This window comes from Neophocaena asiaeorientalis, unplaced genomic scaffold (genome assembly GCF_003031525.2).
Source record: "Neophocaena asiaeorientalis asiaeorientalis breed wild unplaced genomic scaffold, Neophocaena_asiaeorientalis_V1.1 scaffold54, whole genome shotgun sequence".
Classification (NCBI taxonomy): Eukaryota; Metazoa; Chordata; class Mammalia; order Artiodactyla; family Phocoenidae; genus Neophocaena; species Neophocaena asiaeorientalis.
The window spans coordinates 3,564,017-3,578,182 of NW_020174938.1; the positions used below are offsets into that span (position 1 = coordinate 3,564,017).

Below are 14,166 nucleotides of genomic sequence, written 5' to 3' on the forward strand. Positions count from 1 at the left end.
TGGCTGTAGGTTTGTCAATTTTGATCTTTTCAATAAACAATGAACTTTCAATTCTGATTTTTTTTTTCTGTATTTTTCTCTTTTCTATTTCATTGGTTTCTGTTTGCTTTGAATTTAACTTTCTGGTTTATTAAGGTAGTAGCTGAGGTCACGGATTTGAGACCTTTGTTTTCTGGTACAGGGTGTTTAGTGCTATAAACTTCCCCTTAAGTACTATTTTAGCTGTATCCCACAGATTTTGATACTTTTTGTTTTTATTTTCGTTCAGTTCAAATGCTTTCTGATTTCCCTTTGATTTCTTGAGATGAGGTATTTAATGGCCCATCTATGTACTACTTAGAAGTGTGTTATTTAGTTTCTAAATATTGGGAGGGTTTCCAGATATCTTTCTGTTATTGATTTCTATTTTAATTCCATTGTGATCAGAGAATATGCTTCTCTGATTCCTATTAAATTTATTGAGACTTTTTTATGACCCAGAATATAGTCTTATCTTGGTGAAGTTCAGTGTACACTTGAAAAGTACGTATTTTTCTGTTTTGGAGTGGAGTGTTCTATATATAAATGTCAGTTAGGCCAAGTTGGTTGATAATGTTGTTCAAGTCTTCTATATTCTTAATGATTTTCAGTCCACTTGATTTATCTAATACTATTGAGAGAGGGGTATTGACATCTTCAGCTATACTTATGGACTTGTCTATTTCCCTTGCAGTTCTATAACTTTTTGCTTCGTGTATTTTTAAGCTGTTATTAGATGTATAACTCCTTAGAATTGTTACCTCCCTCCATGAATTGACCCTTTTATCATTACCAGGGATAAAGAAAATAATTTCATAATATTCTTTGCTGTGTAATCTATTTTGATTAAAATAGCCATTCCAGCTTTGAATTGTGTTATGATACATCTTTTTCCATCCTTCTGCTTTTAACCTATTTGTGTCTTTATATTTAAAATGTGTTTCTTGTAGGCAATATATAGTTGGGGCTTGCTTTTTTAACACACTTTGACATTCTCTGTCTTTTATTTGGGGAGTTCAGACCATTTACATTTAATATGATTATTGCTATATCAGATAGGTTTAAATCTGACACCTTGCTACTTGTTTTCTTTAGTGGTTGCTTTAGGGTTTATAATGTACATTTTTAGCTTATCACAGTCTGCTTTCAAGTGATATTATTAAACCACCAGATAGAATGGAGGAACTTTAAAATAGTATACTTCCATTTCTCCCCTCCAGTCTTTATACTATTATTGGCAAATTAAGTAGTAGTAAGTAAAATTACTTTACTTCTAAATAGGCTATAAATCTCATACTATGCTGTTAAATATTTTTATTCATGGAATGGAAGTATACTTCCATTTCTCCCCTCCAGTCTTTATACTATTATTGGCAAATTAAGTAGTAGTAAGTAAAATTACTTTACTTCTAAATAGGCTATAAATCTCATACTATGCTGTTAAATATTTTTATTCAAACAGTTAATTATCTTTTAAAGACATTTAAATAGTAAGAAAAAGATCTTATATACTTACCCAGAGTTACCATTCCTGGCGTTCTTCATTCCTTTGTTTAGATCAGTATTTCCATCTGGTATCATTTTCCTTCTGCCTAAAGGATTTCCTATTTCCTGTAGTGCAGATCTGCTGGTGATTAATTCTTTCAGATTTTGTATATCTGGAAACTCTTTTAGGCTAAATTGCAGCAGGATCTGTAGGGCTTACTCAGTTTTTTTTCTGTTTCTTAGGGGTCACTGTCCTTTGTTGCCCAGTGCCCAAATGTTTTGAAAACCATTATTTCATACATGTTATCTGTTTTGTTGTTGTGTCAGGCAGGAGGGTAAATCTGGCCCTTGTTATCTCATCTTGGAAGCTGAAGTTCTAGCCAAGAATTAGAGAAAAGAAATAAAATTATAGGGGCAAGACTTTTCAGAATTGGCAAATAGCGAGCATGTGTCGAGAGGGAAGTGTATTTTCACTCGGAAGCTGGGATTTCTTAGATGCATGAAAATGCCTCTGTACAAACAAGCAGTGAATTAGCAAGGAAAAATGCTTTTGGAAGCTTCTGGATGGGACATATCAAATCTGAAATGGTTACAATCATCTCTGAGGACTTTCCTTCGAATCCTGGTCCAGGGGCTTTGAGTCTGTTAACCTGGTCATGAGTGGGACCAGAGCCGGCATGGCAGAAACAGCAGCAGGTGTGAAATGGCTTCTAGAAGGAAAAGCCAGGAAGAGGCCCAGGTTGGAGTTGAAGAAAAGCTTTTTAAAAAATCGCAGAGCACTTTCCCCCATACTTTCAGAATCGAGGTGCTCTTTAATTCTTCTATTTGGAAGGCCGTCTTGTTCACAAAGCAGCTAAGTATAGTAGGGAGCCTGATCCCACAAATTAGGTCCCCTGGTTGATTATTGTGGTCCTTTTCTATACTGTGTAAATTCAAACAGCTGTTTTCATCTGGCAGTTTTTGAGCAGACAGCATCCTGTATCTGTTTGCCTACACAGGATGTGAGTCAGTTAAGAAAAGAGAGAAAGTGAGGTACAGTGTGTCTTAGTCTGCTCAGGCTGCCCTGATGACAAAATGCCATAGACCGGGTTGCTTAAACAACAGAAATTTATTTTCTCACAGTTCTGGAGGCTGGAAAACCCAAGATCACAATTCCAGCAGGGTTTGGTTTCTGATGAGAGCTCTCTTTCTGGCTTGCAGACAGCCACCTACTTGCATGTCCTCACATGGCCTTTCTTTAACAGGTGTGGTGAATAGAGATCTCTCTCTCTCTCTCCCTTTTCTTATAAGGCCACCAATCCTGTTGAATTAGGAACCCACCCATATGACCTCATTTACCTCCTGAAAACCCTATCCAGATATCATCACATTGGCCATTAGACTTCGACATGGGAACTTGGGGTGGGGGTGGGGAGGCCACAAACATTCAGTCCCTAACAGGGTGCATGGGATTCAGCAGCAGCCTAGGTACCTGTGTAACATGTGTGACGTGGGTCTTTTATCAGCCTCTCATTTCTGGGTACATTGTGTCTGTACCCCCCAGGACCTGGTAGTAGCCCCTCTAGTCCGTACCTCCAAACCAAAAGCTTTCAGAATTGGATTTGGAATCCAGCATTTTGTTGAAATGAATAGAAGTGCTGGATGTACCTTACTGAACAGATTCCATGGGACAAGGGGCAGATCTCCTGATAGACTTCGTATTGCTTGTCTCCAGGTTCTTCTTTGTGGTCCGGTTGGTCCAAAGCTGCATGAACTTCTTGATGACAATGTATTTGTTCCACCAGAGTCACTGCAGGAAGTGGATGAGTTCCACCTCATTTTAGAGTATCAGGCAGGTAAGAGGAAATGAGTAAGTAATGGTGTAAACCTGGCTAGAGGGCTGTGTGTTGTCAGATGGGGGTATATCACTGTGCTAGAAATTCATCTTTGTAAATTGGCAGGATCCTGTTCTTGCCTTACCAAAAGCTTCCTGGCCCCTGGTTCTGCTGAGTTGGTACTGACCATTGTCTCAAGGGAGAGTGATGTAGATAGAGTATTACAGCACTGAAGAAAATTCCCAGGTCTGCAAATGTAATTGATCTGAACCCAAGAGATATCAGGCTGTAGGAAAGCAAGCATCTTGAATAAAAATGAAAACGTGTTAAACGCATATATATAAAGTTTTTCTTTATTACTAAGAGGAAAGAAGGGCAGGTAGAATCTGCTGAGCTCTGTGCTGGGTTCTGTCCTAGGCCTTTCTGGCCAGCTGTTCCAAGCGGCTTAGGGTTAATACCAGGCCTCTGGCAAACTTCCTCTGAAGCATTTTATTTTCCCTTGGGTGTGTAAGTGGAAGTGTTTTGTATGTAACAACACATATTATTTCCCATTACATAATGTTCCAATGTTTATAACTCCAAATCCACCCCATCCCACCCTACCTCCCCCCAGTAGATTTTATGTGTTATACAGACTACAGATCTGATTTCTGAGAGAATCCTAAATACCTGAACGTATTCTAATTTTGTTTATTTGGTCCCGTGTATTTTCCCTGCTCAGAACTCAGACTCTTGAATTTCTGATTCAACACGTTATTAATTCACGTTAAAGATTCAAGCATCTAAACAGACTAATTGGTACCTTAGAGCAGTACTTGCTTAATATGCATCAGTGAACTGCTTCCAAGTCAGACGATTAAGAGAACCTCACCTACTAGAGTAATTGACTTTAATATAAGATACAAAATATAGTGTATCTTAAAAATTATGCCTTCCGCCAAGTACAAAAAAAAAATAATTGTTTCTTGTTTCTGGTTCTCTTTAGGGTGCTTACTAGAATGAGGGAGTTAGGAAGGGCAGGGTCAGAAAATTAAAGACAAGATGTTCGAGTGGGCAGTTCCCATTTGCACAGTTTTTGAGTTTCTCTCAGTGGGAAATCAGAATGATGGCTCTTACTGCCTGAAGGTAGTGGTATGGAGTGAGCTGCTCAAATGAAAGGCATGAGCAAGTCTGTTGAAGGATCTAGAAGAGCTGAAGATATGCCTTTGAGGCGCTGCTGCTGCTGCCAGTTCCAGATTCATCTCACATCCGCTCTGTTGGCGCTCACATCATGAACTTGGGACCTTTCTGGTCCCTGTGCCTGTCATTTTCCCTGATGACTACAGAGTAGAGAGACTAGTTTCTTCACCAAGACTTTGCTGTTGTATTTGACAGCTGTGCCTTGTATGTGGTTCAGAAGACAGCACAGCTTATCTTGAAAGGAGATTGTCTCCATCCTTGGGTTTACAAGCTTCCCATTTCAGTTTTTCTTTCCTGTGCCTTATTTCTTAGTACAAAGCAGTGGCCTTCCACTCAACTTTATGTAGTTACATTTTCATTGGCCCCTGGAGGAAACCTAGTCTAGCAGCCCTCAGGTCATCTCTCTTAACAGAAATCCATCCCCTGCTTCTCTCTAAATGAATAAATTCCCAGAGGGGGTTTGTCAACTTTTTTTTCCTTCTCTCCTACCAGACCTTTCCAGAGAAGCTTATTTTCAGGCTTTGGGCTGGGGATCCAGTGAGTCACTGCATAGGTTTTGCTGACTTACTGACTGAAGGGCAAGATCATAAATTGAGAGAAGGGGTCACTTAAGGGAATAAATTCAAAGCTTGGTGAGAAAAGAGGGGCGCTGAATATTATTACGGGCTCACCCTGTCTGCGTTTCAGTCATTTTGCTTTTCGGGCCACTCCGTCAGTCAGTCCTGCGTCCTGTGGAAGCTGCCAGTGAACAGCTCTCCACATCCCTCCTTGTCTTTGCCTTGCGGAAGCCTGTTTATTTTTGCCTGTCTCACTTTTTCCCTGAGCAGATTCATTTGTTTTGAATGCCATGTGGCTCTTCTCTCCTAGGGTAAGTTAGATAGTGCTTATTCACAGTTTCACTCTGAGTGGCAGTTCCAGGTCTCTGCTCGTGGAGGACACTCATGTTGTGTGTTTTTCCCATTGTACAGCGTCTTGTTAGTTGGGGAAGTATTCGTTTAGAATTCATACCCGCATCTTTTGTGTCATGGACATTGGAGTCATCGTTCTGTTCTCTTCCTCGTGTGTTCTTTTGCTGACTCAATCGTGTGGCTATATGCTGGGTGCAATATGAAGCAGTAGAAATATAATGATAGAAGAAGACACAGGCCCTACCCTCAGTCCACATTTCCCTACAGGTGGTGGAGTCTTGAATGAATGATTGCACAGTTAAGTGCCAAGTCCTATAATAAGGCCCAGTGGTGGCCCAGGGAAGGAGGTACTGTAATCGAGTCTGCTTGGAGGTGGCAGAGTTCGGAAAGGCTTCCTAGGGGAGGCCGTCCCTGCGTTGGGTCTTCAGAAATGAAGCAGAGTTGGAATGCTGCTGTCAGCCGTGTGGATCACCATTGGGTATTTTCTTTAGACAAATAATAAGGCATGGGCCAGGAGTTAAGAAAGGAACGTGGTGTTTTAACAAGTATAACCATTGCATCAGGTTTTAGGAAATAGGTGATGTTTTCTTTCCTGTTATACAAATGACCCACGTATGAAATGTTTTTCAGAGGAATGGATTCGGTAAAAGTGAACTCAGAGCAAAGGAAGGATAGGTTTCCCCCGCCTTGACACCCGCTCTAGAGTAAGCCCCTCCCCTCCCCCCACGCACACTCTGCAGGGAGGCGGGGCTGCTGCTGTTGGCAGAGGAAGCAGGAAGCAGGGCCCTGACGCTGGCGGGGGGCACATCAGCCGGCAGCATGAGGAGACCCTCTGCTGGGGTGGCTGCCGTGGGGAAAAACTTTCTGAAGGAATAGCCAGTAAATGATAAAACCAATGAAAGACTAGGCTTCAGCATATGGGCTTTGATTTTGTAAATGGGACCGGTCCTTTGCGTGGAGGGAGAGCTGTGTAACCCTAGGTCATAAATCCTTGCCCCCCAGTCTCGGGCAGCGCGCCAGGCTGGGGATGACTCCTCCTCCTGGTGCTCGGGGGACATGGCCTCCAAGGCACTGCCTCAGGCTGAGTTTTGAGATTTTCAAGACTTCAAGGAGAAGAATGTGGGATGCGCGTGGGATGGCACCTAGTGAACTTGGAGAGGCCTCTCCGCCCCCCACTGCCCCCCCTCCCCTAGGACTCGGGCACTGGCGCACTCCCCTCAAGTGCTTGGCAGCTGGGGGCTCTCAGTTGGTAGTTCCCCACCTGACTGCACATCCGGGTCTCCAGGGGTGGGGCCCTGCCACCTGCACGTTAAAAACTAGGTTCCGCTGGAGATGCTTCCTCCCGGCTGCGGTGCTGAGAGGCACCCCTGTAGCTGCACACAGATTCCCAGCTCCTGCCCCCGCCCAAGACCCCACCGGGGAGGGTCTGGCCTCCCTCTGCTTGAATCAGATTAGTGAACGCTGAGTGGGCACTCTGTGCAGGGGACTGTGACTGGGCTGTGGGAATCAGAGACATACAGTGTTGAGGGGGAATGGGGCACAAACCTGCGAAAAGTGAAGTAATGATACAAGTTTGAATACTAGTTAACATAGTAGAAGAGAGAACTCAAAGCAAAGTGATGAATCACCAAACCACGTAAAGGAGAATCTCTGGATCCTCAAAGCAGTGAGAGTACACCTCAGGCTGGAGCAGTTGGCAGCCCTTTCAGGAGGTAGTAACACTTGAACTTAGTCTTTTATTCATTATTCATTATTTCAAAGCAGCTCGCTCACGGGAGGCTAGAGCAGCCAAATACTCTTAGCTTCTGGATCCAGTGCCCAGGAACCACCAGTGGGCGGCAGGGAGGAGGAGGTACAGTCATTCCAGCCTCCTTAGGTCCCAGCTAAATGACAGGTGCTGGGGCGTTACTGTGAGGTGGAAGGTGCTTTGGGAAAGGCAGCATGTCCTACGTTCGGAGACCCGCATGGTGCCCACTGTGCACCAGTGTTTGGAAGTTGTGCTCTGCGACTGGGAGGGACACGGGCATCCTGTGTTTGGACAGGAGAGCTTCCCTGGGACTCGAGGGGAGCTACTTGCCAGCTCCTTGACAAAGGCACACAGCACCCGTGCTGTGTTTCTGTGTTTTTGTGGGGCTGGGGTTGGGGTTTTGGGTTTGTTTCTTTCTGACCGCCATCCTCCTGGCTGCGGCACCATGCTTCCCTTAGGCCATGGCAGCTGGGGTCCACTCAGCCAGAGGCCAGCCTGCCCAGAGCCAAGGCTCCAGTGAGGCCCCCGCCAGGCACCACACAGCTAGGAGACTTAAAGCCTCTTCCTTTTCTTCCCATTGTGTCGACTGGGCTTTTCTAGGGGAGGAGTGGGGCCAGTTAAAAGCTCCCCATGCCAACCGATTCATCTTCTCCCACGACCTCTCCAACGGGGCCATGAATATGCTGGAGGTGTTTGTGTCTAGCCTGGAGGAGTTCCAGCCAGACCTGGTGGTCCTCTCTGGATTGCACATGATGGAGGGACAAAGCAAGGAGTTCCAGAGGAAGAGACTCTTGGAGGTAATAGCACTGTTACGGGATTTCACAGATCGCAGCTAGCGTCTTCCTTCAGATCCCTGCCTCTCTCAGCCCCTGCAGCTTGCGCTGCCTTGCCCTGGGTCCTGGGCTCCCGGGACGTGTCGTGGCAGCCGAGAAGCCTGCCTCCCACTCCAGCGAGGCTCCTCATGGGGTTCTCTCAGGCACGGGCAGCATCTTGAGTAGGACAGATCAGAACATCGTCTTGCCCGAGCCTCTGCTTCCTGTGCTAAGCTGAACGTGGCTGCAGACTGCAGTGTCTGTAGTTTGTGTTCTTTGTGTTTTCTGTATCGTCTCATTCACATCAGCTGTGCTGCAGACTCACACAGCAGTTGAAGCTGACTGCTCAGTTTAGGTCCCCAGGCAGAGGCTGGCTGTGTGAACGTTTAGGGGCGGTTCCTTGTGCTCTCTGAGTCCTTAACCCCAGTGCCTCTCTGCAGAGCCTGGTTTTCCCTGTTGGGAAAAGCCTCCCTTGTCCACAGTGTCTGTGGCCGCCCACGTGGCCGGGAGCTTTCATGAGGATGCACTGCCTCTCGGGACCTGTTCCTTCCCTCTTGCCTGACTTCCTTCCGTTTCTGATGGCAGTGCTCTCCTCTTGTCTCTGCAGGTCATGACCTCCATTTCTGACATCCCCACGGGTATTCCAGTTCACCTGGAGCTGGCCAGCATGACCAACAGGGAGCTCATGAGCAGCATTGTGCATCAGGTAACCCACGGGCAGCACGGGGGGTCACTGAGGTGTGGGTGTTGTCTCACTCAGACCTGGGTCCATGAGATCCAAGTCCAGGAGCCAGGACTGTGCTGGAACAGGATCTCCTACTAGATTAGGAATATGGCGGTGTTACTGATGGGCTCTTGGGGCGTGTTTCTCCTTCTGGAATGGGGAAGTTAGAAGTGAATGCCTTTTGCAGCAGAACTCAAAGGAGAAAACTGAAAGCCCAACTTGGGTGCTTTCAGTTGAACTTCAGGAAGTTCAGAGAAAGGAAGTTTGGGGGGGCGCTTCACTCCCTCACCGTCAGGCCCTGAGGTGTTCAGCCTTTCGACAGTAGCAATGATCAGATAAATCCAAGAGTGCAGTACTTAAGAGCACAGACTTTGGAAACCAGGTTGGAATGCCAGCTTTGCCACTCTCTAGCTTTGTGAACTTGGGCAGGTTAGTTAACCTTTCATTTATTGTTATTTAACCTCTTTAATGGGTACTATATTCATGTGGTTCAAAACTCAAAAAATATTAAAATATGTACATGAAGTCTCGCTTCCTCCTGCCCCCTGTATCCACTGTTAGTAACCTCTTTACTAGTTTCACCTGCTCCCTCCAGAGTTAGTGTGTACATATATAAGCAAATATGGGAATATAGCCTTATTTTTTCATCCCTTTTTACCCCCAAAGATAGCATAGCATACTGCATACACTGTTGTACACTTTGCTTTTTTTCACTGGATGCGTTTTGGAGCTCTCCTCTTTGTCATCACTTGGTTAGAAGAAGCGTGTGGTACATCCAGTGTCTTTGACTCCAGCCACAGCTGGGCATTGGGCTGTCTGCCCTTTGCTGCCCCATGCAGCACTTCAGCAAGTAACTTTGTACATGAGTTTATTTTGCCCATGAGCAGGTACATGTGTATGATAAGTTCTCAGAAGTAGAATTGCTAGATTGGGGCACAAAAAGCATTTGTAAGTTTGATATTGCAGAATCCTCGTCCATGAGCACTGTACCAGTTTACTTCCACTGGAATTCTCTACAAGTGCTTGTTTCCTCACATCCTTGCCACTGGAATGTGATTAAAAACATGCTTTCTTACCAATCTGACAGGTAAAAAGTGGTATTTCAGAATAATTTTTTTTAATAGACTACCTTTAGGGCAGTTTTAGGTTCACAGCACAGGTGAGCAGAATGTAGAGCCCCATGTAGCCCCTGCCCTCCACACCCAGAGCCTCCCCCATCAACATCCCCTGCCCCAGCGTAGGGCGTTTGCAACAGTCAGTGAGCCTACATTCACATGTCAACATCACGCAAAGTCCATCGTTTACATTAGGGTTCACTCCTGGTGTTTTTCAGTATCTTTTTTTTTTTTCTTTTTTACTTTTTGGCCACAGCTTGCGGCATGTGGGGTCTTTGTTCCCTGACCAGGGATCGAACCTGCACCCCCTGCAGTGGAAACGCGGAGTCTTAACCGCTGGACTGCCAGGGAAGTCCCATTCGGTATAATTTTTATTCTCATATTTCTCTTTTTGAGGTTATTTTTTTCACTTCTTTAAAAAGCCATTTTTATTTCATTTTCTGTGTAACTGTCTACTTAACCTTTCTAAGCCTCGGTCCCCTTATCTGTAAGATGGAGGCAATCCCTCCTTCCCTCAGAGCATTACAGTAAGAAGTGAATGAAATAGAGCCAGTAGCTCGATGTGTAACAGAACATGCAGTAAACGGAAGTGGTGTTACATTAGCAAAGGGACAGGCCCTTGATTTTTTTTTTTTTTTTTTGCCACACCGTGCCAGCTTGCAGGATCTTAGTTCCCCAACCAGGGATTGAACCCACACCCTCGGCAGTGAAAGTGCGGGGTCCTAAACACTGGACCGCCAGGGGATTCCCAGGCCCTTGATTTTTTAAAAAATATATGCGCGTGCAGACACACCCCTGCATACCCACAGGGCTCATCTCTCTTGCACAAACATTCACCTTATTCAGGTCCCTGGCTCTAAGGAAGGAAGTGCTAAGTAAGAAAGATAGCAAGGTGGACATAGTGGTACCCCTCAAGATAGAAAACCATGGCTCTTGTTTGGTGCCCTTTCACACACAGTGTTATTACTAAATTCAGTCTTCCTAACCCACACCTGCCTAGAAAGCTTAGATCAGACGTGAAGCCACTCTCCTTGCTTCTTGGTGTTGCGTGCGAGGAACCTTTACAACCCTGCCTGTGGGCTTCTCCACTGTACTGGTGTGACACCTGCTGACATTCAGGAACTGAGATCAGGCCCCGTCGGTGGTGAGAGCCTCTGCTGTGTGTGCAGAGGCAGAAACTGGGCACCGTGGAAAGAAGTACAGAGCGTACCCCTCTGCCTTTGTATGCCAGCATATAAACAGAAGACTGGGTCTAATACAGAGTTACTGCAACTTTCCAGTTGACCACAAGTGATGATGAGCGTGGAGATAGAGGTGTAATAGCCAAAATAGGAACCTTGATCTGTCACTTCCCCCTGCAGACTTCAGGAGCAGGGAGTCTTGTGGTAAAGAAGAAGGATGCCGGCCCTACCTGCCTTCCCTGACATTAGTCGTCGGCTGTGTCCTAGGATACTTAGGAGCTAGATGTCCATCAGAAAAAGACCCGCATTTTGTTTTTGTTAGCAGGTCTTTTCTGCCGTGACTTCCCTTGGGCTGAATGAACAGGAGCTGTTATTTCTCAGCCAGTCGGCATCTGGACCTCACTCTTCCCTCTCTTCCTGGACCGGTGTTCCTGATGTGGGCATGGTCAGCGACATCCTCTTTTGGATCTTGAAGGAACATGGGAAGAGCGAAAGCAGAGCCTCAGACCTCACCAGGATCCACTTCCACACGCTGGCCTACCACATCCTGGCAACTGTGGACGGACACTGGGCCAACCAGCTGGCGGCCGTGGCTGCAGGAGCTCGCGTGGCCGGGACACAGGCCTGCGCGACAGAAACCATAGACACCCGCCGAGTGTCTCTGAAGGCGCCCCGTGAGTTCATGACCTCCCGTTCGGCGGCTGGCTCCAGGGTCATGTTAAACCCAAACGAGCCAGTGGTCGAATGGCACAGGGAGGGAGTGTCCTTCCACTTCACGCCAGTGTTGGTGTGTAAAGATCCTGTTCGAACTGTGGGCCTCGGAGATGCCATTTCAGCCGAAGGACTCTTCTATTCAGAAGTACACTCTCACTAGCAGGAAGATTGTTGTGGGTCATTTTTCTGAAGGAGGAAAACTAGCCAACCTAAGAATGACAGGAATTAAGTGGTTTGGGAAACAGGATTGAGAGTGCCAAAACCGTTTCTAGGTCTAGTTGGAAGACAGCCAAAGAAACAACAGCAGATTAAACTATACCAGATACATTCCAGCCAGTTGACGATTACACAGAAACGTTTCAGGTTTTAATCAAAATTCAGCTATTTACTAACAAGACTGGATTTTTCTTCTTGTTTTTTGTTGTTTGTCTTTTTTTTTTTATGTTGTGTGTTACAGGGGTGAAAACTTGATTCCCAGATCCCCTCTTCAAGTATTTTAGGCCTGACTTCTTTACCCTCGAGAGCATGTCGGTTTGGAGAAAGCACTCCTCCTTGCCAACCTTGGGAGTGCGTGCTCCCTCACCCGCTCCCATGTCTCTGGTAAAGTGCAGTGTGAGTTCTCGCGTTCTCTCAGCTCAGCGCGCACGGCAGGATCATGATTTCCATTCAGTGTTCTAATGAAAAAATTTAATGAGCACACCTTCTCAGTCTTCTGCTCTCAAACTTAGGACAGAGCCACAAGTAAGGACAAAACAGGCCCTCCTGTGCGTCAGAGACACAGCAGAGGCTGGGAGCCTCGTGGTTCCCTTGAGGGAGCTGGTCACTCTGCAGCTGAGGAGCCTGCCTGGCCTGCAGGGTGGGGCTGTGAGCTGAAGGGCTGCGCCTTCCTGCCCTGGCTCCTTAACTGTAGGCTGGCTGGTCAGAGGCTCCTGTGCCTGGGCCCAACCTCATCGCCCAGCTCTGGACGTGCTTTCTGCAGTAGAAGACTGATCTATGTTCTTTCTGATCCTTGAAGGCATCTTACAACTGGAATATGCTTCTGGGTGTATAACAGATCATGTGTGTTTTACATTGACACATCACATCCATTAAAGAGTTTGACCTCATAAGGGTCCCAGGATCATGAATAAGTTTGTCATGTTATGTATTTATTTTTTATAAATCAAGGAGACTTCAGCGTGCTTTTAAATATTAAAAACAGTTTACGTTTCAGGAATGCGAAGTCTGTTTGTGATTGATTTCATTTCTACCACGACTCTGGAGCCATAAATCATTTTGCTCTTGACTTGTGACTTACATGTTCCTCTGCTCTTGAGGTGTTTGATTATCTTGTCTTCCCCATCACTAGGTTAGGCAGCCCCTCACACTGAGTCTGAGCTGTAGGTCTGTCTTCTGGTTTAAAGTGACAGAAGAGGGACTTCCCTGGCAGTCCAGTGGTTAAGACTCCATGCTTCCAATGCAGGGGCACGGGTTTGATCCCTGGTCTGGGAACTAAGGTCCTACATGCTGTGCGGTGCAGCCAAGAAAATTAAAATTAAAAAAATAAAGTGACAGAAGATACTAGTATCAAGTACTCGAGCCAGTATGACCCAGCAGTTGGAAAGAGTGCGGTGAGCCTTCTCAGTACGTTCAAATAGCAGTATAGACACGTGTCAGCTGGTGGCAGGCCAGCTTACATCACAGGTAATCATTCACGCTGGGCTCACAGCAGCAGCTTCTGGAATCTCAAAGCTACCTCAAGTTCTCCATTTATGACCTTCCCCCCTGCCTTGCATGAGAAGGAAAGGCTTGATTACTCCTTCAAAGACAAGCCTAGAGAATTATGCAGCTTGAAATTCAAAGCAAGTAGCTTATTAAAATCTCTGGCTGCTACCTCATCAGTCTGCCTTGAAGCTCAATTAAAAATAATTAAACCACTTCCTAGTCTATTTTTAGAAAAGCTTAAGTGAGAAGAGATTTCTATTTTCCCAAGAAGAGTTAGAATAACTCATCACTTACGTTCTAAACCTAAGCAGCAGTGTTCTCCATGTGACCTTTTTCTTACAGGCAGCCCCTGTCCTTAGCATATTCTCAACATTTCTCCAGTTTTCACTGGTGACGTCGAGGAAGGCGTTCAAGGAGACGTGGGCAGCATGTACCTCAGAGCAGTGTTTTTCAAAAGGTGGGTTTGGAACGATTAATCATTACTAAATCAACTTGGTGTTTATAGAAAGTATCAAAATGCATCATACATTATGGGGATAATTATTTTAAGTATTGTTTTGTAAAACTTTTCTGTATTCCTGAATGTGTGTGTGTAGATATGAATATACATGCATCCCTCTGTGAACGTCCCACCTTGTTGAGAAGTAGGCTAAGCTTTGGAAGTAAGATTAACTGGGCTATATCACCCAGGACAGACAGGTGGAGGCAGAAGTGAGTTGGAAAGCCAGGAAAAACAAGAGGTGGAGCTTCAGGCCCCTTTGCTTT

At 45.6% G+C, this 14,166-nt stretch overlaps 1 protein-coding gene across 3 annotated transcripts in view; it reads left to right on the forward strand.

Moving 5' to 3' along the window:
- ADPGK (ADP dependent glucokinase) overlaps nucleotides 1-13,730 on the forward strand; it is a 28,182-nt gene extending 14,452 nt beyond the window's left edge. Inside the window, exons 4-8 of one of the 3 annotated variants that reach the window (XM_024761730.1) lie at nucleotides 3,218-3,338; nucleotides 7,752-7,948; nucleotides 8,571-8,669; nucleotides 11,306-11,657; nucleotides 12,155-13,730. In XM_024761730.1, coding sequence (XP_024617498.1) covers nucleotides 3,218-3,338; nucleotides 7,752-7,948; nucleotides 8,571-8,669; nucleotides 11,306-11,657; nucleotides 12,155-12,168 — 783 coding nt within the window. In that variant the 3' untranslated portion in view covers nucleotides 12,169-13,730. Of the gene's footprint in view, nucleotides 1-3,217; nucleotides 3,339-7,751; nucleotides 7,949-8,570; nucleotides 8,670-11,305 lie in introns of all 3 variants that reach the window. The other 2 variants (XM_024761728.1, XM_024761729.1) reach the window with 2 other exon arrangements.
- Nucleotides 13,731-14,166: the final 436 nt, after the last annotated feature.